This window comes from Drosophila suzukii, chromosome 2R (genome assembly GCF_043229965.1).
Source record: "Drosophila suzukii chromosome 2R, CBGP_Dsuzu_IsoJpt1.0, whole genome shotgun sequence".
NCBI lineage: Eukaryota > Metazoa > Arthropoda > Insecta > Diptera > Drosophilidae > Drosophila > Drosophila suzukii.
The window spans coordinates 22,217,349-22,241,483 of NC_092081.1; the positions used below are offsets into that span (position 1 = coordinate 22,217,349).

General features: G+C 38.1%; 5 protein-coding genes and 1 long non-coding RNA gene across 7 annotated transcripts in view; all 6 read right to left on the bottom strand.

The window, feature by feature from the left end:
• The window catches only part of LOC108008935 (neuropeptide-like protein 31), a 202,500-nt gene that overhangs the window by 26,191 nt on the left and 152,174 nt on the right, over positions 1-24,135 (bottom strand). The gene's annotated exons all lie outside the window — the stretch shown is intronic.
• Positions 901-1,458, bottom strand: LOC108008953 (uncharacterized). Its single transcript, XM_017072863.3, has 2 exons — positions 1,354-1,458; positions 901-1,299 (listed from the first exon to the last, which is right to left on the bottom strand). The coding sequence occupies exons 1-2, from the start codon at positions 1,362-1,364 to the stop codon at positions 1,074-1,076; spliced, it is 237 nt and encodes a 78-aa protein (XP_016928352.2). The 5' UTR covers positions 1,365-1,458; the 3' UTR covers positions 901-1,073.
• Gr59c (Gustatory receptor 59c) lies at positions 2,499-3,750 on the bottom strand. Its single transcript, XM_017072048.3, has 2 exons — positions 2,722-3,750; positions 2,499-2,663 (listed from the first exon to the last, which is right to left on the bottom strand). The coding sequence occupies exons 1-2, from the start codon at positions 3,748-3,750 to the stop codon at positions 2,499-2,501; spliced, it is 1,194 nt and encodes a 397-aa protein (XP_016927537.2).
• LOC139352519 (uncharacterized) lies at positions 4,081-4,984 on the bottom strand. Of its 2 annotated transcripts, none has more exons than XR_011603732.1 (3): positions 4,620-4,984; positions 4,332-4,411; positions 4,081-4,281 (listed from the first exon to the last, which is right to left on the bottom strand). It is a non-coding gene; the product is annotated as an uncharacterized lncRNA (long non-coding RNA). The 2 variants fall into 2 exon arrangements; XR_011603733.1 differs by having other exon boundaries at positions 4,086-4,281; positions 4,332-4,764; positions 4,829-4,976.
• LOC108018663 (putative gustatory receptor 59d) lies at positions 7,313-8,548 on the bottom strand. Its single transcript, XM_017086235.4, has 2 exons — positions 7,529-8,548; positions 7,313-7,465 (listed from the first exon to the last, which is right to left on the bottom strand). Exons 1-2 carry the CDS (start codon positions 8,546-8,548, stop codon positions 7,313-7,315), a joined length of 1,173 nt encoding a protein of 390 aa, XP_016941724.3.
• On the bottom strand, positions 11,005-12,241 carry LOC108018456 (putative gustatory receptor 59d). Its single transcript, XM_070994773.1, has 4 exons — positions 12,151-12,241; positions 11,222-11,829; positions 11,115-11,161; positions 11,005-11,029 (listed from the first exon to the last, which is right to left on the bottom strand). The coding sequence occupies exons 1-4, from the start codon at positions 12,239-12,241 to the stop codon at positions 11,005-11,007; spliced, it is 771 nt and encodes a 256-aa protein (XP_070850874.1).

The following is a 24,135-nucleotide window of genomic DNA, read 5'->3' on the forward strand; positions in this document are numbered from 1 at the left end:
CATAATTTGTGTTTTAAATCTATTTATACAAATAACATATATAGGAACAAATAGGTTCTACTAGTTTAGATTCGTTTTCTGATGTGATGCAAATGATCTGTGCTAGGGAATCTATTCCTTAAAAGCCAAATGATATCTTGATATAGATGCAGATAACGTAACCTTTCCAAGTTCGTTTTTTAGATTGCATTTAGCTTTCCTAACCTAATCTTCAGCAATACGAAATGGCACTATCACGTGCGTGACATTTGCCAATTGCTGCGAAATTGCGCGAAAATTATATCAATCTCGTGGCGTAATCATTGAAAACTTATCAATTTTCCCCATCCCATTTTCCCAGCCAGACGATTTCGCTGAGACGGAGTCGCACTCGCAGGGACCTTGGAAAAATGAACTAAAATCAAATATTTATGATATGTTTGAGCAACATTTTGCTGCCGCTGCTGCCTTGCGGCAAAAGTAAACTACAAATTTTTACTTTTCGGCTGCATTTTTTCGTTTGCCTTGGCATTTGGATTTATGTGCGTGGCGTTTGAAAATTCAATTTAATTCTCATTTTTGTTGGGCCTTCGCTGCGCTGCTGTGGGATATCCTATGAATTTTTGAGGCACTCTGCCGCCCTGCTCCTTTGCATATCGAGTAACTTATGGTTCGGCGGGAATTGTGTTAGCTGTGGCGAGAATCAGATTTCTCAGGGTCCTCATAAAGAGTTTTTCGTTGCTGCAACCTAGATTAGGGTGTCTCTAAGAAAGATATAAAATTCTTTCTGGGATAAGATATAAGGATTAAAGACCAAATAAAAGTGACCGGTATCAGCATGATTATAGATTTTTATTACATTTTTGACATTATTATGACATTATATATATTTCTCCAATAAAGATATCTAAAATACAAATATTTTTAAGTTTTTGAAAAACACTTGGTAAGGAAATGTATATGAATCTTAATTTTAAAGTGATGCTAACTAAACTTGGGAAATCTAACTTCTTTCGAAGAAGGTAAACTTTTCGGCAAGAGAAATGTGCTAACTGAATATTGGACATCCGGAACTGAGGTGCCTTCCTTATGGGTCATTTACAGAATCGATGACCAACTTCACGCCAAATGGAGAGGTTCAGAACCCTCAACTCAGCATCATACATCTCAGTTTCCCTTCGGATAAGTTCTATCATCTGCATACGCCTCACCTTTCTGAGAACCTTTTGCATGCATCTCAGTTCCTGAGTAATCGGTGCTATAACGGAGTCGATGGGACTGCTTTTTCCGCCGCATTGGCAATCGAGCTTTGACGCGAGTCTACAAAACAGCATTTATAAACATAATAGTAATAATAAATTATGAAGAACTTACATGTGCGACATTATGGTTTTGGGTTTGGGGTTATATTTGTAGTGATAGTTTTTTCAATGCTTACTAGAGATATATAATTAGGTATTTGCTTTATTAGGTTTTGAGGTACCCTACTCGATAACGGTGCTCTCCTCTACTTTCTACATTTTCTTAGCTCTTTCGTTTAGAGCTACGGCAGATATAAATATGTTATTAAAATTTCTGTCTAATAGGAAGCCCTAGTTGGGCTTTATAAAATCAAATCAAAGATTTCCGCAGATTAAGTAATTTATAATATTATTATCTCAATGACATGTGTAATTCCATAGCTCAGAGAGGTACCTACATATAAATAGACTTCTGTGTGATGCTTTGACAATCGATAAACCCTATTCATGTTAAAAAATGTTGCATTGTTAGCCCAGCCAAGTCGATCCAAGTGCCGGATTGAGTGTCCCAGGATAACGACGGGGAGGAGTCGCAGCTCGGTGGCAATGCATTATGCTAAAATGTCTCCGGTTCCATCCGTTCGATTGTCTGCCTGTCCGTCCGGCAGTATCCTGCTACCCTGCTCCTCCGATTCCGATGCCAATTCCCATTCCTATAGCGATTCCGATGCCGATTCTCCGGATGGTGGTGGTGCAATGTCGTGGCCTGTTGTTGGATGTCGGTGCGGGATTAAATTGCGACTTATGCTAAGCGAACTGATGGCGAGGGGCAAATTGAATGGAAGCTCGTTTATATTGCTCGAATTGCGGCAAAGTATTGATGCTGTCTCTGGATTTGTCACTGTCGCCGGGAGTTTCCCACTTTCCCGGCCTCCATCCTCCCAGCTACCCAGCTTCCGAAGACAGGACAAAGTTTATAAATGCCTGGCAATTGGCACTACAAAGGAATCCCGGCCAGGCAATTTCCATTACCAACTGGCGCATTCCTCTGGCAGAGCATGAAACGGCCATTATCGCTTCTCTACGGCCCAATTACATATGCCTTGGCACTCAATAGTTTATTGATGGTCTACACATTCTGAGTTAAAGCAGAAAAGTGTCATTATTATCTATATATATGTTAAACTTAAACTCAATGTTACCCAATCCAGATACCACTATCACTAGTTATACTCTCACTATTATATTGTTTTCAAAACGTTTATTTCTAAAAGTTTTTCATAATTCAGATCGATTGTGTTGTAGTTCCCATTGGACTAGAATAATAGAATGAGTAATAACTGAGTTGAGCATGGCCATCAATTGAGCTCGTTCCACTTTAAAAAGTCCCAGGACATAGAATTCATAGGGGTCCCGAACCAATTGCAGCTGAAAGTTTTCAAACTGAAAATAGGAAAATATAACGAAACAAACAATTGTGCAGAAAGTATTTTATACCTACAGCTGTCTCCAGTCGTTTATCCAATTCCTGGCTGAATAAAGTCCGATCCGCCAATAATCGGATTAACTCATCTTGCTGATCGCGAATATGAAATCCAATATTTATGGATATCCAATTATCCGCGTAGAAAAATGCCGTAGACAAAAAAATCAGCAGAAGTCCCCAAAATGAAGAACCAAATCCCGTTGTGTTGTACAAAATCGAACAGAAAGTAAAGTATATCGAGCCCATGGTGGATAGATAGTAAACCAAGCTCATGCTAAAGCTCTGTATTTGAAAAACCTCCGACATTTCGCCTATTGTATCCTGCAGAGTAGAATATCTTTCAGCTAAATGATCGAGCTGATCTGCCAAGGAGCAACATTTTATAGAAAAAACTCCTCCTCGTCGATTGCGAATTGAGCAAATTGTTTCAGCTTCACGAATTAAGATGCGAAGATCTTGTTGAAGAATTTTATAGAGCCCAAGAATTTGTAGCACAGCAAAATAATACTGAACCACGATCATGTTGAATATGGTGGTAAATGTGGTCCATATAAATATATTGACAGCTAAGTCGAAATTATATTTTTTTCGTTGAGCACTTAGATCCAAAACGGTGTGGAAAGAGTCCGATAGAACAACAATCACAAATTTTAAAATAATGCTGCGACGGTACTCATGAACCACCTGGGGTCTTTCGGCGACCATTTGAAATATTTTATTCCAGAGTCTAAGGATCCTGCAACGCTGGTACCATCTGGTGATCAGAGACATCGTAACTGCCATATTCCGTACTAGTGTCATTAGTAAAAAGAAGTACTCATGCAGGTATCGAGCTTTGGTTAGGTCCGATAAAAGGGACTTATTGGTGAAACTGCGCAAACATATCAGAGTCATTAGAACCAAATTGTGGGCCACCGCATATATTGTGACTCGTCGAGAGGCACAGGCCTTTCCCGTAGACCAATTCACATCAAAGTTTAGCACTCCCACCGCAAGACCATACCAATAAGCTAAGCGAAGAATCACCCTCACGAAGTCAACCATGTTTCACTACTAAACTCGAATATTGCTCAACTTTAACTGGGTGATGAGCACAACACGTTTGCAATTCAATCAATATGATTAGACCTATGGGAAGGCTAATTATTTAGTGATTGATAGCATTAAAAAAGAAGAAAAACGACTCCCCGACTATTAAATACCACTCCCGGGTTTGTGTTTCTCTGCAATTTTAATATTTTATATTACATACTAAAAAGATGCCTATAATGACTATAATGAAAGGAAAATTAGTTAAGAGCTATCTAAAATATTTAAAAACAAATTAATGTCTAACAATTTTGTAGAAAAAAGCTTATATAACACCTTTCAATACATTTTATTCAAGACTCAACTATTAACATTATTTGTTGGTTATTATTTTTAGAAATTTTCCATACCATATTGGATTAGAATTATTATGTGGTTTAAAAAAGAGTCAAGTACGGCAAATGATGAAAATCTATCATTTTTATGTAAGCCAAGATATCGAATCTCTAATGGATTTTGGGCCAGGTTCAGCGTGAAGGTATCTATCTGGAAGAAAAAACATCACATAAAAATTATTGTTTGTTTTTTCGACTTACAACTGCCTCCAATCGTTTATCCAATGCTGATTGGAACAGAGTCCGTTCACTTAGCAGTTGGACCATCTCTTCGTGAGCGTCTAAAAGGTAAAAAGTGTTGTACAGGCTTATCCAGCAATCAATAAAGTAATAAACTGTGATGAAGGTAAAACAAAGAACTTCTTCGTTGAACCAAAATTTTGTCAGAACCCAGTTTTTACTAAAGATGAGTACGATGTATAGATTCCCCACCAAGTTTAAATAGTAAATGGTCATCATGCACATCATCTGAACTTGGTAGGTCCTTACAAGCCGTTCGACGAGCCCTTGTGCCTCACATTGGGATCGTGCTATTTTTTCCAATCGATCGGCAAGGCTGCAACAAGTGGTCTTAAATTCAGCACTTTGGTTGGTATTCAGGGATCGGGCTTCGGTTAGAAGCGCTTTCAAATCCCTATTCAGAAGAAAGTAGCGGCCTCTTAGACTCGCCAAAGCCACATAATATTGCGTAGTAATACCATTCAATACAGTCATTAGGTTAAATAAGTTCCAATAGCGTATACATAGGGGTATACTAAGCCGATTTCGCAGTGTATAAAAGGTAGCTAAAACTTGAAGTATCTCCGATATTTTGACACGTAAGCACTTGCTAACGATGTTTCTTCGGCAATGCTGAACTGTCTCAGGATTATGTTGATAAAGTCGGCGAAACGAGTTGTAGAGTCGTATGAAAGTCCTTCGTTGAGTCCAACCGTTGACCAAGGCCAAGAGGACACAAATTATTCGAGTGCATTCTGTGACCAGGAACACGTAATCTGTGAGAGCCTTAGCATTTCTTATTGCAGTGGTGAAGAAATCTGTATACAGCATCTGATAGGTAAGTGAGATGATCGTGAGTATTTGCAAGCAGGCTGCACATATTGTGGCACTTTTAGTAACTTTTATTCGACCCGTTTTGAAATCAATCTCGAAGTTTAAAGAGGCAGTAAGACGACTGGTAAAATATATAGAGAACAAGCTCCATTTGACTAGGCTAACCATTGTGAAATGGAAATTCGCTGACTCTGAGGTTACGAAGTGTCTGACCGACTATTTTAATTTAGGTATGATATCTTTTCATCTGGAATCACCTGAAATATTGGCATTGCAATGATCCAAATTCGTCAAAACATGACAGCCTTCATATTGCCTCAAATCTTGATTTTAAACTAATTTAATTGAAAAGTAGTTTGTGGGATTATAAGAAAATAGTGGAGTGTACATTTCCGTATCGATTTTAAAATACATTTATATATATATTATAGCTCAAATAAGCAAATATTTAGTTAATGCAAAACAGTCCAATAACAATATAATCTTATGTATATCGAATTTTAAATATTTTCCATATCGTATTGGATTAACACAATTATGTGGCTTAAAAGGGAGTTGAGCATGGCAAACGCTGCAAATCGATCAATTTCAAAAAGTCCAAGGAATCGAAACTTTAGTGGATTTCGAGCCATGTTTAAGGTGAAGCTTTCGATCTGCAAAATTGTTTGTAAGCATAAAAATGAAATACCATTTTGTTAACACTCACAACAGCCTGTAATCTCTTATCCAAGCCTCTCTGAAAAGAAGTGTGTTCACTTAGCAGTTGGGCCATCTCTTCATGGGCATTCAGCAGGCCAAATATATTGAATGCGTTTATCCAGTAATCCACAAGGTAAGAAACGTTAAGAACAGTGTAAATAACTATGACGAAAATGCGGAAACTCTCTGGTAGACCTTCGCTTTTAAAATTGCTGAACGTAAAATATGAGCTCCCAACCAAGTTTGAATAATATGTGATGATCAAGCAGACAACCTGAACTTGATAGGTTCTTGACAATCTTTCGGTGAGAGCTTGTAACTCAATCTGAGAATGAGCTATTTTTTCCAAACGATCGGCAAGACGGCAACAAGTTTTTACAAACACTTTCGTTTTTTTAGAATTTAGGGATTGTGCTTCGGCTACAATCGCCTGTAACTCCTCATTGAGAAGGTTGTAGCATCCTCGAATGCTTGATATGGCAATGAAATACTGCATTATGATCACATTTAGTAGGGGTGACAGGCAGAAATAGCCCCATATGCCAAGAGTTACAGAAATATTTTGCTGATTGTGCATCGTATACAGAGATATGATGACTTGTATGGCCTCAGCCATTACGCCAGAGCAAAACTTGCTTATAACGATGCTCTGGATGTATGGGGTTATTTTCGGACTGAACTGCCGACGGATCGAGTTGGACAGCTGCATAAATGTCCGACGTTTGGACCATCGACTGACTAAAGCTAGGAAAACCGAAACTAGGCGAAGCCCTGCTAAAACCATGACCACGTATTCCTGAAGAGAGTTCGGGATATTCCATATTTTGACCACTGCCTGTGCGTTAATCAGAAAGTGAGTCAGCAAGAAGATTATTGCAAAGTGCGAGCAAGCTGCACATACTGTAGCTCTTTTAGTAACTTTTATTTGACCCGTTTTAAAATCGACCTCGAAGTTTAAAACGCCTGAAAGGCGACCGGTAAAATACGTTATGAACAGACACCATTTTACCAAGTCAACCATTGTGATATACTGGACATTGCTTTGGGACAGTTTCCAGTTGGTAAGCCAGGGTCTTGACATATGTGACTGATTGCCTGTAGAGTTGTAATCAGCTTATTTATTGACCATGTGATGATAAGCAATGGCGGATTCAGGATTGGATAGTTGCAAACGGTTGAAATTGGATTGTTTTTCATAGCACTTGTTGGGCAGGCGACAACTCCGACCAAATAATGTATTTTTTGTATCATGTTGGTATATACATAGGTGTACTAAAGTGTAACTGCTTCGGAAGGTTTCAAGGGTATTACAACTTTTGCTTGCCGAAATTAGCTTTAGTTTTCATGTAGAGGTTACCATATATATGTAGTCGTTCTCAACATCATGTTATACATTTTTATTTTCGACGCCTAAATTTACACGTACATTTTTAGAAATGTTCTACATCATATTGGATCAAAAGTAAGGAATGCGTTAATATAGAGTTGCCCAGAGCAAACGATGAAACACGATCGATTTCGAATAAGCCAAAAAATCGTAATTTTAGTGGATTTCTTGACAGGTTGAGAACAAAACTTTCGAACTGCAAAAATTTGTAAAGCTTTATTATGATTTAATAATAATAATATGATAACCAAGCACTTACAACGGTTTCCAATCTGTGATCCAGGCCGGGCTGAAAAAGTGTCCGCTGATCCAGTAATCTGACCATTTTATCGTGTTCATCCAAGAGATAAAATATGTTAAGCGAATTGAGGCAACAATCGAGATAGTAAAAAACAAAGTAGGCAATGCTGCAAATTGTGACGATCAATGGCGAATTATCCGATAGACCCTTGTATTTGGTGATACTGAATAATATGTAACCACTTGCCACCATATTCAGGTAGTAACCGATTACCAAGCAGACGACCTGGCCCTGATATGCTTCCGATAACTGTTCGATAAGCTTTTGTAAGCCCGATTGGCTGATGGCGATTTCTTCCAGTCGATCGGCCAGGCAACAACATCTGGTCACAAAAACTCCACTTCGGTTGGGATTCAGCGATCGGGTTTCGGCAACAATTGTACGTAAATCCCTATTCAGAAGGGTATAGCGTCCTCGAATACTCGCCATGGCTATAAAATACTGCATGATGATCACATTTATTACGGCCGTCAAGCTCAATACTGCCCAAAGGCGAAGACCAGTGGCAAAGTTTATCTTATTTCGTATCAGAACAAAGGTGACTATAACTTGAAAAATCTCCGCCATGGTCACGCAACAGAATTTGCTAAGGATGCTCCTTTGGCAATACTGTATTATCTCTGGATTTTTCTTATAGAGTATCCAAAACGATTTTAACATTCGCATAAATGTCCGACGTTGCGTCCAACGGCTGACTAAAGCCAGGAAAACACAAATTAATCGAAAGCCCGCTATGACCATGAACACGTATTCGTGAAGGGAATTTGCATATTTCCACATGGTGGTCACAGTGTGCGTTCTTAATGTGTGGTAAATCAGTAATGTGAACATTAGTAGATGAGAAAAGGCTGAAAATATTGTAGATCTCTTGGTGGCTACCATTTGACCCGTCTTAAAATCGGCCTCGAAGTTTAGCACACCGGAAAAACGTCCATTCCAGTAGCAGCTTTTCAAGCACCATTTCACTAGGACAAGCATTGCGGTATACTGATGCATATACTGAAACTTTATTCAAAATAAGTCGCATATGATTACCAAGTTTCGGTGTTTTTACACTCAGAAAACTGGAATGTTAAGACAAAATTAAAGTAATATTCAATGCTTATTGATTATGAAGTTTTGCATAATATATTTAATTTAAATACAAAACGTAAAATTAAATTAAAAATATATTGCCTGGCTTGATTTAATTTGAAAGATATGAAGTAAGGCATATTTAAAGTAAACATTTTACCTAATTAGGAAAAAAAGTTTTTATTAAAAACTAAGTTCAAAATCTGTAAATTTTTAAAATTAAAATTTACAAAGTGAAATATGTTCATTTTTAACTTTTTTTTATTTAGTGTAATGTTCTAATGTGTGGGGATAATTAGTTGGGGTACCGGGCGTTATCGTTTCATCACGATTCAGCTAATGTAATAACTGTATTAAATCGATGGGTCCTCTAAACAGTGACAGCGGCCGCCTTTCTCTTCATTTGAGGTAATATATATTAATAAAGGTTTGATGTAAATCAGAAGGTAATACTTGCAGGGAGTTAATTATCAATTAATTACCAATTTCTTAAATAGTGAAACAATTTTGTTGGGACTGTATTCCTAACTTTGCACGATTTTACAAACAGACACATTTGTTTGAAATGATTTTATGTAGCCTTTAGTGCAGATTAACATAACTTTAGAAACAAATTCGATATAGAGGTTGTCGTGCTCCTTGGGAAATATTCCCTATATATGCTTTCAGTTATAACACTCTCATTCTTAAGTTTTTTACCGAAGCTGCAAGTGGGTACAGCTTATGACCTTGATAACCTCTAGGTAAAATAACGTCCTTCATCACATTGTATCAATAAAATTGAGTGTGTTAATAATGAGTTCGCCAAAGCAAATGCTGCCATACGATCGATTTTAAATAAACCAAAGACAGAAAGCTTTAATGGATTTCGGGCAAGGTTCAGGACAAAGCTCTCCAGCTAAAAATATATTATTATTATTTTAATGTTGTATGCAGAATAATCGAACTACTCACAGCTGTCTCCAATCTTTGATCCAAGCCCGGTTGAAAGAGGGTCCGTTGATTCAATATTTTAACCATCTCATAATGGCTGTCAATGAGGTAAAAAATATTAAACAAGTTGAGCCAGCAGTCCATACAGTGAAATATTAAGTGTATTGTGGAACCAACTATAATAATTCCTGGCCAGGTCGCTGTCATCAATTTATATTTTTTTATAGTGAACATGAAGTAAAAAATTCCCGCGAAGTTCAGATGGTAAGTGATGACCATGCAGATAATCTGAACTCGATAGATCCTGGATAAAAATTCAGTGAGCTTTTGTAAATGTGATTGGGTTCGAGCCATTTCATCCAATATATCAGCCAGTTGACAACATTTGGTCATAAAGACTCCACTTTTGTTGGGTATTAGAGATTGAATTTCGGATAAAATCGATCGGAGCTTCTTATTCAACAGGGTATAGCTTCCCCGTAGTATTGCTATGGCTGCAAAATACTGGCTAACAATAACGTTGATTGTAGACGTCAAGCATAAAACGCACCAAATGCTTAATGCACGGCCAAAACTTAGTCGATTTGCAGTTAGTAATAAGATTACTATAACCTGCAGTAATTCGGACATTATTGCACAAAAGCACTTGCTTACGATGCTTCTACGGCAGTATCGAATTATTTCCGGATTTTTTGTATAGAGACGGTTGATCGAGTTAAATAGTTTCATATAAGTCGGTCGTTCAAGCCATCGACAAGCCAACGATATCAAAACACCAATTATTCGAACGTACGCTATAATATTCAACACAATTTCCTGAAGAGAGTTTGCTTTAAACAATTCTTGAGTTACAAATCGAGTTCTATTTATCAGAAACCACATAAGGAAAATTAGAAGTAGGTGGGAAATGGCTGCAGATATTGTAGCTCGATTGGTGACCCGACTTCGTCCTGTTTTCAAATCGATTTCAAAGTTCAGCACTCCAGAGAAACGTCCCAAATAATATGACATGAACAGACAGTGTTTTACCAGGTTAACCATTGCGAAATACTGAACCGCAGCGATGGTAGCCTAAAAGATATTCTGGGTTTCTGATATAGCTGACCCTAATGTGCTGATATATAACAAAGATAATTTCGATTTATCAGTAATATCATTGAATGATATCAGTTAATCTAATGACCCGCGAGATATACAGACACCATTTGAACAAGTCACCCATTGTGGAACACCAAATACAGGGTATTGTATTATTTTAAAGTCCCACAGAGACTATGTAATATCGAAGTACCTTTTAGAATTTCTTAATGTCTAAGGTTTGGGTTTTAGTATTAAGTAAATACTTCAATCGATAATTTTCAAGACCTATCTTTTCTAAGGAAAACCTTTTATTGGAACATAAAGATGCTTTACTCAATGTACAAATTTTATTCAGAAATTCTGTATATCATACTGAATTAGGAATATAGAGTTGGTTATCATAGAGTTACACCAAGAAAAACAAGTGGATCGGTCAGCCTCAAAAAATCCGAAATACCGAAGCTTAAATGGACTGCGCGCCAGGTTGAGTTCGAAACTTTCAAACTGCCAATCAATAAGGAAAGTTTAGGAAGTAATTCACAAAGATCAGATGAAAGCACTTACGGTTTTCTCCAAACGATTGTCCAAGCCTGGGGAAAATAAAGTTCGCTGTTCCATCAGCTTTACCAATTCAGCATGGACGTCCACCAGATGAAAAGAATTGTTCATAGTTACCCAGTTATCGAGGAAGAATAACAAAAAGTATAGAGCTCCTAAGAGTATTACGATTGGAGGCCAGTCCTCGATCAAGTTTTTATACTTTCCAACACTAAACATCATGTAGACGCTTCCCACTGCGTTCAAATAGTAGGTAACGGCCATGCAGAGAAGCTGTAGCTCATAGGTGTTCGAAAGGCGATCTGTTAGATCCTGAAGCTCAGATTGTGTTTGAGCGATCTTATCCAAACGGTCGGCTAGACAGCAACATTTGGTCATAAAGACCCCACGTCGGTTGGGAGTTAGTGACTTAGCTTCGGTTAAAATGGCCTCTAGTTCTTTATTCAGGAGCATATAGCGCCCACGTATATTGGCAATTGCAATATAATACTGGGTTATGATCACATTTATAATGGCTGTTAAGGTTATGATTGACCAGACCCCCAGAGCCATAATGATGGTAAAGTATTTTCGCGACAGTATTAGTCCCATTGCTAGCTGCATGGTTTCCGTAGCTGTGGCGCAGAGGCATTTAGTAATGATTCCTCTACGACAGTATTGTATAACCTCCGGATTATTGCGAAATAAACGACGAAACGAGTTGTACAATCGTATAAACCTTTGACGCATAAACCACCGACTAATCAAGGCCAGTAATGCACATAGGATCCGAAACACAGCCATAGTCATAAACACGCTCCTATGTAGCAAATTGGTCTTCGCCCACATAGTAGTCAAAGACCTCGTTGTATATGTGTGATGAATCCATAAGGTGAAGAAAAATATTTGGGCACTTGCTGCATAAATGGTGGCCCATTTGGTGATACGGGTTCTACCCGTTTTCAAGTCGATCTCAAAGTTGATCACCCCGGTATAACGTCCGTAGAAGTAGGAGACGTACAGACACCATTTGACCAAGTCAACCATCGTGGAACACTAAGTTTACTTTTTTAAATTACCTCATTTTCCTTGATGCATTAGCCGAAGCGTTGACAGTAGAATAATTCAATCTGCAATCGATTAATTTACTGAGTGGGCAGCTAAGAGGGTACATTATAATGATACTACATGGTGTTGTAATGTCCATACAGAGTATTTCAAGGGACTCTGATACATCGGAAAACCTATTAACTAAAATTATGGTTTCGAGCAATTTCTTTAATAGATGGTTTAAAGACCTATCTTTTCTACTAGAACGTAAACCATATGTAATCACTTCGATCTCATAAACAATTATAATTACAAGTACTCAGATCATATGTGATAAAGTATATTTTACACTTCGACCTTAAGCGAACGAATTGACCTCATCTAAATGAATAATAATAATTAACTCAAGAGAATTGTGCTGGAATTTATAGATTACTTAGAATTACCCTTATTTTTTGCAGACCCACCAATAGAGTAATATATTCGCAATCTTTTTTTGTCACTCCTTATCTCAGTCAACACGCAACCCCGTGACCTACCCACTGGGCAGGGATCTGGGCAAGTGTTAAGCATCTTGCACTGCATTCTTGTTTGCAGTGAAATTCCGCAGCTCATGGCTTGACAAACATGGCCCTGTTTCGAGAGGACAAAGATGGTGATGGTGATGGTGGAGATGATGCTGATGTGGCAGAGGCGTACTGCCATGCCCGCAGAATGTTTGCTCAACACTTATTTTTAGTGAAAGGTTCGGAACAGTGTGCGAAGAAAGGAGGTCTAGGTATAGGTATAAGCCTATACACTCAAAAAAGTATTCGCCTAGCATGATTTTTTAAAATAGAGTAAATTTACTAAATGAAATCTTTTTATCTAAAAACGTACATGTAAAAAAAATCTTTGTGTTCGTTCTGTTTTATTTGATTTTCATTTTTATCAAACAAGGTTACACTGGATTAGTTACTTAAGTTTTATTTTGTCTTCGAGTTTTCCGAAAAACATTTCGCAAATGTGGTAACAAAGCTCAATAAATTCTTCAGTATTCATCGTTTTTTCAATTATGCGTTTTCTTTTTCGAGTGCAACTGCAGTTGAAACTGAAACTTCGACGTTCTCAAGTGCATATTAAACAGCGGAGGACCCTCGGGTTGTCATCTGTGGCTGATGCCGTCGAATGTCTCGAGAGTTTTGTTAGCGGTTCCTGGGATACTACATAGCTGTATCACATCCAAAATGCAAGTTCCGCTTACAAAAAATGCACTTTAAAATGCACCATACACCAAGCTACTTCGCTCTTCCATTTAAATTTGTCATGGTCGAGAAGGGAATGAATTTTTATAGTTTTGCATTTGTCATCCTGTCAAATACCATGTTTGAAAACTAAAAAAAATCGTATGCTGCCGCGGAATTTTGCGACCGACGGGTGTCAAAAATGTTGTGAATTTAGGCGACAAATCAAATTGCAAAAAAGCTCACGCTTTTAACTCAAAAATGCAAACCGCCATGCAAAAACGGAAGCGGATGCGTTCAAAATGGTTTCTGATTGTATGAAAATCCGATGCCGCACTCGGCCAGAAACTGTTGCATACTTTGGGGCTTGCATGTCACAGGAAAATTCATTTTCCATTCTGCGGCAGTTTAATGCGAACGGATACCAGAGTTGATTAGGCATTGTACATAATGCGATTATATGGGCTATACGATATGGCAGAGCCTAACTAAGCACACTTAAAAAATTGTGTATTTAAACAAATCGAAGAAACAATACTTTGAAGAGCACAAACATTGAAAGCTATATATTTTATTTTTGCTTCATAAATGTGCAAAATATTAATAACACTAATACTAAGATATATTTGTACAATAGATACATCCGAGCTTAATTAGGCACATTTCAAAATTAAAATACGTTCTCACTAAATGTTTCTAATCTCCTTTTCAGAAAATGCCTTCATAATTTGAAAAACTGCCTTAGAATTTTCCTTATTAGTGCAAAGTTTCAGAAGTCATCTCGAAAGTTTTACTCCCTGGTACTCAAGTTCAGACGCCATTAATTAATATAAATGACGACAGTTTCCAATGTTTGACTTGAACCAGCGGCGCTAATCACTTGGCCAGGGACCCTCTCCCAAGAACATGTAGCGTTTGTTTGATGTCATTAAAAAAATGTAGCAAAAGTGCCTCTTATATTACAACCCATAATTTTCGCATATTAGTCGTGGCTGACTGGGGGCCGAGGACTTTTGCCGAGTGGAAGCAGTGCGGGAATCATATGCACTTCACATGCAATTGCGTGCTGAGGACGAAGGCGAATTCGCCGGGCTGAAAATAAAAACATTATTCATAAGCAGTCGGTATCGGTGGGTCTAAGGATGCCGGCTTGCCAGGAACCCCCCAAGTGGCATACCACCCAATTTGGGAGGTCCTCCGTCTGGTCGTTGCTTATACCATAACACACACTCTCCCAACACTAACGAGTCCAGTGCTTCGGTAACTGTAAACTTTAGGTGCCCACATTTCGAGTTTGCATACACCAAGAAAAAATGCTGAAACCTTTAATGTACATAACTTTTAAATAAATTAAAAAAATTTGAAAACTATTTATATTCTTGAAATACCATTGGAAACTTGGATATTAGTAAAAATATTTCTTAAATTTGTATACTCTCTTTATAGAAACTTAACTCATTTTAACATCGTTATAATAGTTATGGTCGAATTTAAAGATTAGAATAGAATCCTTTTTCTTTGTGCACAATGTCAAGGGAGTGAGTTACGAGTGGCCTCGTCATCTTAAACGTAATCAGAGGCGATATGAAAATCCCCGTGTGAGTTTCTAATGAACTGGCGTGCTAGGAGTTCTTTGCCTTTGGTCCAATTTATTGAGCCATAAAGGTGTCAAAATGTTCTCCGTTTTTCCCCTCACCATTCCGGTGGCATATTCGTTCATTGTGAATAATTAGGAAGACGTTTGCGTGTGGCCATCCCTCACCTGCCCCGCCACCTTTGGCATCATCATAAAAAATCTCATTAGGCCAAATGTGTATCATAATGACTTTCCATTTACCTTGGCTTCCTCCACACTCCTTTCCCCGGCATATTTCTCTGCGTTTTTTCTTTCTCTGTGCCCTGTTTGAATTGGGTTTGCTAATTCATTAGAGCAGGTATATGAATGGCCAGGGGTTTGGGCGTCTGGATAGATTTCTTTAGTTAATCATTGACTGGAGATTAGAGTTCCACCTCAGATGGTAATTAAAGAGTTCCATTGTGCTATTAGTTTTATTTAGTTTTTCTACGACTAAGACTGGAATTAAATTAAACTACAAGTGAGTTATACATTTTGGAGACCTTTTTTATTATATTGACTAATATTCTTATAATCAAAAATCACTAGAGATGTACTATCATTTGCTAACGGAGTCTAAAATTATTTTCTAAAATATTTCCAATATTAAATAACAATATTACCTAATTTAAGTATTCTTAAGTTGATTTATAAAGAAGTAGAAGAAGGTAGTAACAATTAAATGAACCACAAAAGTCATAAGGGGCTTTTAATTTCATACAACGGTGTCTAAAAGTATGCAACATTTTTTAAATATATATATTTAGCTAAGTAAAGTATTAAATTGATTTAAATTTTAATCAACTAAAGCTGAAGGTGTTCTTTAATGTTTTTCACAAACACTGATAAATATTTTTCGTATTTATATGCATTAGGCGACTGTTACTCCATCATCATTAGCAAACTCCCCCTGTTTTTCCCACCCAAGGGGCGTTTTCGCTTTAATTACATGCTAATTATCAAACAATGACTCCGCAGCATTGAGCTGAATGAGTTGCATTTCGGTTTGTTATTCCTTTGGTGGGTGGGTGCCTGATTAATTTCCTTAGGAAAATCCATTTTCCCTTGGCCAAAAATCGAAGCTAAAAAAAGAATTGCTGTCTGTTGCGGGTAAGAAGGACGAAGGAAATTGTCAGCGGTGAGCAAAACTCACAGCCAAATTGGGATCAAATTGTGGTTGGACTTGGGCCTGAGTTGTTCTTGAGTGCTTGTCGGACATGGCTTCCCTTCGATTTCGATGCTTTTGTGGTCAGTGTGGAAAGTGGGTGGGGGCCGGGGAAATCTCCACTTTTCCGCTTTCCTCCTTTTGAGGACGAACCCTTTTCATGCATCGTGTGAAATATGCGGAGCACTCAGAGCAGAGAGAGCTCAGCCCGGAGGCAACTTTTGTTGTTTGTTGGTCAAATTGTCGTAAATTAGTTTTAACACCTGACTGAGTGGCTTTTCGAGTATCTAGCAGTGTGTGCGAGTTTTCCGATTCACTCTCAACAAGTTTCCTGGCCACTTTGTCTGTGTAGAATCCGAACCCTTTTCCTCACTCTACAGTCAAACTTCCCTAATTTGCACTTGCCAAGCTGGCAATCTAAAATTTGAGGCAAAGTTTTTAATTGACTTGGACTTACTCATTAATAGTAAATGTTATAAAAAACTAACTAAAGCTGCTTAGCATTTTTTTTGAAATTTAAATCAATTTATTTTTCCCAAAAGCATTGAGGAATTGATTCTCTCAAGTTTAATTTAAAAAGTTCAGTATACTGAAGCCTGGCTGTTCCTAAGTCCTGACCTTGCCACTCGGTTTGTGATGGTGTGTGGAATTAATGTAATCGGCTTTGTTTGGCCGTAAACTATGTGCGAACATAGATTTTCAATTAAATGGAAGACGGAAAATGCCGAGAACTCACTCGGCTATTGACTTAAGTAGAAGGTGTTTTTGAGAGAGGTTTGAGGTTTGTCCCGCCTCAAGTGGTTTGGGTTTCTTACAAGACTTAAAGTCACTTCCTGGGCCTTCCCTCAATGTGCCGTTTAAGTATTCACATGGAATTTCCATCTGTTTCTGTTCGAGGGTCTCAGCTTCTCGATTATGCGCCTTATGCCTCATCATTAATTACAATGTACTCGTCGTTTCGGGCTTTCTCAATGACTGACTTTCCTTCGGTTTTTGTGCGGCTTTTCCCGGACTTTCCCGCACCCCTGTTTTTCCATTTTCCATTGCTTTCTGATTTTGGCTCTTCAAGCGCTGAGGTAGCCGCCATTTTCCGGGGTATTCACAGTCATGTGAGTGTGTGTTTGTGTGCATTTTTCATTTCCGCTTTGTCGCTGCGGCATTTCCGTTCATTTTTCACATATTTTTACGCCGGCGAGACGATGACTCCACGTGTGTGCATGTGTGTATGTGAGTTTGGGAAAATGAAAACTCGCCTTTTTTGTCGTGGCTTGCAATTCATTTTTCATGTCACCAGCTCCTTCGGCGCCCTTGTCGCCAGGATTTGCTTTAAAGCTTTCGGTAATCCTTTTAGAAATTACATTTTCGCCCCACTCATGCGTTGGCTTATGCCTTTCTCGCCCTCTTTTGCCAACTACAATGTTGTCAATACTTTGAACAATGAGATGAAGCATTTATTTTAAGCGTTTCACCTGGGACCCTCAACCGAAATTCGACAGAGAAAGAAATAATGTAAATTTTATAGGTATTCCATCAACTTGATACTATAACATCAGGGGAATAGTATGCAATATGTATATGGGTTTTTTTTAAATATCTTGTAAATATCTCTAAAAATATATTCTATATTCTTTAGGGTCTAAAAGAAAATCTATGTACATTTACAATATAGGTAATTATATTAACAAATGCTAATGAAAAATCATATCATCATCACGGATGTGACGGCGTTATAATCCTGACGATATTTAAGAATCCTAAGAATTCACGACTCATAAATACTATACTATATACTATAAATAATATAGCAACTATGATATATATGCACACTCCATAATATTATGATATAGATACATTTAATAGTCCCGTCCATCGTCGATGATATTTTTCCCTGTGCAGGGACCAGCTTTTAGTGCTGGGGTCCCCCGGTTCAGCCTGGGCCTCTGATTTGGGAGGGCCCCAAGAAGTCATAAACCACTCAGTGGCCAACTGGAAGTACCACAAATATTTGCCGCTAACCAACTTGCCGCCAGCAAATCTCTCTGTCCTGTTGGTCCGATCTCTCCACATCTCACGTTCGTTTAGTTTGGCTGGTTTTATGTGCTTTACTCTTTCGCCTTTTGATATATGGCCATTGCAGGCTTCGCTTTCCACGTTTCCACCTTTCCAAATTGCCTTTTTCCACAGGTAACTCGGGTGTCTGCGTGTGTGTGTAAAACCGAAAGTGCTGCCATTTATTTTATTGCCACCTCAAGAGCAGCAGCAACTTCAGCTGTCCGGCGATGAGTAAAAACTTTGAAAGCTGCCATAAAATAAACTGGAACCGAACCGAACTCGCACAAAAAAAATGAAAAGGAAAACCAACGAGATGCGGAAAAATTGAGAAGAAAAGAAAAGTGACCTAAATGTTGTATTTTTACAGTATTTGGATTTGTGCAGCGTTTCGTGTGTTTTTATGATGGGATTTTAACGAAATTTGCTTGTCTGGCGGGGCGATTGAATGGCTCTGGACTACAGCCCAAAAAAGCAGAAAGAACGCCCCAACGTCGCCATCTGATGCCAGGGGTCGTGATGCAGTGGTCCATGGCTCGCTCTGATGGGTTTTTGTGTCACCGGGGTTACCGTAATGGGCAGCTTATTAGGGGCAATCAGGTGCAGTTGGCAGGTCATTGTCTTGGCCAGCTCCGTTGGAGTTGAGCTCTTCGGTTGGGGCAGATGGGACCGGAAATAGGCAGGATAATTCTTAAAAATGGAAGGAATCGAGGGTGGAGTCCCAGGGGTACTTTAATTACTGTTTAATGCTGCATACCCTTTTTGCTGCATACTTTTAGGCACCTTTACAAATAATACCTATTTCCCAACATCGTATTAAGATTCTAGTTTGCTATCTACAAGGGTAAACTAAGATAAAGTTAAATTGTTTGGCAAGACACTATCATTTTCTTAATGTGATGTTAATCTTACGATTGAGAGGGTAGTTCGGTCTGTCAAACCTGAGAACGAAAAGTAGGCGAACTTTTTGTGGTGTTTTCCTTTCTAGGTAAGAATTTTAAGTCAAATAAAACCTAACATCAAATTGAAACAATAATTTTTTCCAAAAGAGCATTCTACTCAATGAGGAAAGTGAACATAACATTGGGAAATCGGCCAATTACATTGTATTTCCGTTGATTACTAGTATAAATTATTCACTTCCTTCAGACACCTTTTAAGTAGATTATGTTTCCTATACTTTCCTATCCATTGCTCAAATATTTCAACGTTATCCTTTTTAATTGTATGCACTTTACAAACTTTTTTCTTCTCATGCCAGTTTAAAGCCAAAACAAAAAAGTTCAAGATGATTCGCCCCTTTCAGGCTAATGAATTTGTGGCAAACTTTGAGCGAGCAAAAACAATGCACCGAAAAAAGTCAAAGTTTCGCACTGATTCACTTCACTTTATATGATATAAATATTAGTTATATGAACACTCGCACACACAACAACGGCACAATGTAGTCATAACCCAGAAAAAAGGGAAACAATTTTATGGTTTTTGTGGCCAAGTTGGTTTCCCATGGTGAGGCTTCTGGCTGCTCAAGGGATTATTGGGGAGTGGAGGGAGGGAGATGCTTAACAATTTAGAAGGCCCTAATTGACAGCATTAGGATTCTGGAAAATTGACAGGCCCCCGAGTCGAGTCGGGGCTCATAAGTATGCTTTAAAATGTTCTCGGTTAGTTTTTCTTCTCCTCTCGGCAGCTCAAACATTTACAAATATTTTATGAGCACTTAACTTGGGACACTCACGCTCACGGCTACAGAAAGTGTGGATGGGATGGGATGGGATGGGAATGGTATGGGGGCTATCGGGGGCTGAGACACGCAATAAAAAGTCAACAACTGCTTGACAGTGGGTGGGTGTGCGGCTCTGGGGGGATGGTATCGGTAGCCCACGTCCAACTGGGGAACTGGAAACTGGGATCTAAGATCTGCTTGAGGACGCCTTAGTCAGGAGAAAAGTTGTGCGTGATGCTGCTGGCGGTGATGACGATGCAGCATGACATGTTTGCCAAGTCCTAAATTAAATCAATTTAATAAGCTGTCAATAATGCAGAGCAGCGAGGGACAAAAGTAAGGGAAAGTAGAGTAAAGTGAGTTAAATAAGCGAACACAATAGAACTCACGGGATGAGGTTACATTACATTCCATACTCTTTTTAACAATGATGTATACGCAAGCAAAAAGATCATATGTATGTCAGGTTTTTATTATAGTATTTTTAATTTTTTTAAATACATAAACTCCACAACAAAATCTTTGACAAATACCACACTGAATACCTCAATAAACAAGCATGTGTAAATATATTTTCCAGGAACATCTCATTTCATTTTTACAAATTCCCTTGTTCAATCGTATCAATTCCTCTATAAATATTTCCCAGAAATGTTAAACAATCCATGGATTACAACTCGCCTGTCTTGTTTAATTTAAGGCAGGCGTTAATTACATTACCTTTGAAGGCATTTACATTACTTGCAGTCATATATGCATGAATACCTTTAGTCAAAGTGTATTTATAGAACTGACTAACGTGTTTATGACATGCCACGCTATTTGTCGCCAAAAATATGTTTGGTTCATGGAGTTTTAACCTTGTTTCCTTAATTTATACAGTTGCAAATGGAGTCTCTAAGTTGGTCTGCAAAAATAACCCAAAGGAGGAAATCAGGAGGAAAATCTTTGGTTATAGGCAAGAGTTTATGGGCGAGGTGAGAGAGTGTGTTTGTTTTCATGGCAACGTACGATATTTTTTCTTATCTCGGGACAAACGTGATGTTCAACCAATGGTCGAGTTCCCTTCCACTTCCTATCTTTGTATCTTTTCCTTTCTCCTTTTTTCTTCCTGGTTGGCCTTGTTGCGATTTCCATAACTATAAATATCGATTACCTTTAGCGTCAGACATTGCCCCGAGTGCTTAAAGTTGCCATCAGACTCGCCCACACAGGAGCAGATACAGTATATATTCTATAAGACCTACTTGCATGCTTAAAATGCAAATGAGAATGGTTTACATTTTAAGGAGAGTTCCATTACTCTTGACGGTAAAAATAATGAAAGTGAAAATATAAAGGTGATGAATAGAGAGTTTGGAGAAAAACTTGTAAATCTTTAAAAACTACATACCGAAACTTAAGGAAGCCACCTTCTCTTCGTACACCTCGTTCTTGTATATCTAAGTATATGAATTATCAATTACACTGACGCTTACTTTCAAGGATCCCATTCTAGGTTACCCTTGACCTTGTCATATCTATTAAATTCATGTTGTCAACTGTTTTCTTATAAGGCATATTAAAATACCATACCAAAAGTTATTTTCTAAGTTTGTTTTGGGGCTGCAATACTGGTAAGAAAGTGGGAATTTCCTTATGTCAGCTGCCCGTTCACATTAGGGATATAATACTGCTGGCTCAGATAGGCAAGACCACCCACACATGCGACGCACTTCAGTGGGAGGCAACTTGAGGCTGTCATTGTTTTCCTCCTCCTTCCTTTGCTACTTTCTCCGCCTCGTATCTTTGACGCTTTTATGCTCCAGCTATTGCTATTTCTCTTTTGCCCCGCTTACACTTTTACCTGCCTTATTTTTCTCTTTGACAAATAAATTGACATGCCACATTGCGATAGCGAGGAATAAAATTCCAACATAAACTCACACCCCCTATTAACGCCCACGCTCACGCATTCCCAAGGAAAGCCGGGAATTTTGGACTATGGGTAAATATTCTCACGTTTATGCGCTTCGAAACTGTTTAGGTAAGAATAAATAAACAATGGGTTAATCGTAAGAGGTAGTTCGCTAGAATATAACCCCTGTTAAGTTCCTGTGATTTCATGGCTGAGGTAATTCATTTAGATTAAAATGCTATTTATTTAATGTAAAGTAAGTAATGTATTCATTATTAGTTCTTTGAGAAATGAACAAAAAGCTATTATGAAAAATCTTAAATCTTTTGCTATCAATATGTATTTTATGATTATAATTATATAAATACAACATGAAACATATTTACAGCGTATAAAACTGTAGTTTTATGCTTTCTCATAAATATTTTTTTCTAATCTACGGAATTTTTCTTTGCATAACTAATCTCCTATAATTATTATTACCAGTTCCTTGAGTTAGGGTATATGTAAACTAAAGCTATCGACGTCGAACAGTTTAGGGGCGACATTTGAAGGTTGCTCCGGCAATGATGGTGCGTAAGTCTCATCCCACGCCCCTTTTGCCACCCCCTTTCTCCGCCCCTTTCACCTGCCTTCTAACTGCGTTCTTTCTTCCGCAACGAAAACAATGAAATGTCAGGCACGTACGAAAGAAATTCGTTTACTTCGACTGTTTTCCTTTTCTCCCGTCTGTTTCTTCCACTCTTTATCCCTCCACTCCTTTATACCATTTTGGGTATACGTCTACGCTATGAAAGGGTAATATAATTTGTTCCTAATTCTTTCTTTTTTTAATATTACTTTACTCTATACTTTTAATATTTATTCTAAAGGTGTTACAAAATTTTGATATACTTAAAAGAAGAGAGATGAGAATATATCTAAATACTATTGAAGCACACAAATTCAAATTTTTTTAATCGTTAAGGGATTGAGATAGGAGATAACGTCTCACCCTTAATTTTGACCGCTAGGCTGTCGGCATTTAGTCTTTTGACTCATAGAAATCTATGTAGGAAAGGTATTTGAACTTCGGCTTGCAGAATCCATTTTCCTATTTCTCTATTTTTTTATTTTTGGCCGACTAGCTTGGCGAATTTGACGTGCGACGTGAACGTCGACGGCAGGAAAGAAAATAAATATGCCACAATATGTTAACGACAAGTCTGCCTTGGCCTCCAGTCGCCTGCCACGCCCCTTTCCCTCTTTCAGCCCCCTGCTACATTAGCACTTTCCTGGGCCTTCGCTAGGTGAACTACGTGCCAAGTTATACTTTCGGCGCTGACTGTAAATAAATATTATTTAAGCGACACTAAAAAATTGTATTCGATTATTCAGCAAGTGCTAAGATAAATGAATGGCCTTCGGGTGTTGGGCTGGCGAAAATGGGTGAGTGGCTTACCAGGAATTATGTGCAATAAATGGAATGCCACAGCATAAATCATTACAGCAGATAGCTCTGTGGCTCTGTCTGTCCCTCGTTCATTCCCATTTTGGCCAAAAGAACGCAATCATTTTTCAATAAGCTCTATTAGCTTGTCAGCCAACAGATGCCGTTGCGTAGGCGCTCTAGGTTGTAAACACATAGAGATATAGATAGGGATACATGCATCAGCCGTATCGGAGCTCCAAAATGGGGAAAACATTCAAATATTGTCTCCGTTTGCAAAACGCCAGCGGGTTTTCTGCGTCGGCCAGTGGTAATTCGATCGTTTGTCAGGGTCTATTTTCGGGGGTGTTCTCGATTACGATGCACAATAAAACTGTATTGCTGGTACCAGGTAATCAGCATGTATGGCGTTGTTATGTTTTCATAAAAGCAAGCTACAAAGTAGATTAGTGACGACCATAAAAACAATGGTTATTAAACGATATAGTGCTACTTAAAAAAATTAACGTATATGGACTACCATCCTAATCGGTGGAATATATTAATTTGCATAGTTCAATCTAGGGTTCTCATTACATTACTTTTAACTATTGATTAATCATTTTAAAAAGTATAGTCGCTAGGTTACTGAATAAAACTTAAAGGATTATCGGTGGTAAAAAATAAATTATAGACTGTCCTATTTATAAACATCCCAGACTCTTTCCTTCTGAATAGTCACCAAGTAACCAACTTTCAATCGTTAGGAAATGAGTTTCCCCTGGAAAATCGCTTTCAAGAACAAGTC

Bases quoted from the DNA above. Each gene is read 5' to 3' on its own strand.
- LOC108018663 (XM_017086235.4), bottom strand. From the start codon at position 8,548: ATGCTTGTCCTAGTGAAATGGTGCTTGAAAAGCTGCTACTGGAATGGA. The intron at 7,466-7,528 runs GTAAGTGCTTGG...AAATTTTTGCAG, and splicing joins ATCACAGATTGGAAACCGTT to TTCGAAAGTTTTGTTCTCAA.
- Gr59c (XM_017072048.3), bottom strand. From the start codon at position 3,750: ATGGTTGACTTCGTGAGGGTGATTCTTCGCTTAGCTTATTGGTATGGT. The intron at 2,664-2,721 runs GTAGGTATAAAA...TCCTATTTTCAG, and splicing joins ATAAACGACTGGAGACAGCT to TTTGAAAACTTTCAGCTGCA.
- LOC108018456 (XM_070994773.1), bottom strand. From the start codon at position 12,241: ATGGTTGACTTGGTCAAATGGTGTCTGTACGTCTCCTACTTCTACGGA. The intron at 11,162-11,221 runs GTAAGTGCTTTC...ATTGATTGGCAG, and splicing joins ACAATCGTTTGGAGAAAACC to TTTGAAAGTTTCGAACTCAA. The intron at 11,030-11,114 runs GTATTTCGGATT...TTCCTAATTCAG, and splicing joins CGCAGTCCATTTAAGCTTCG to TATGATATACAGAATTTCTG.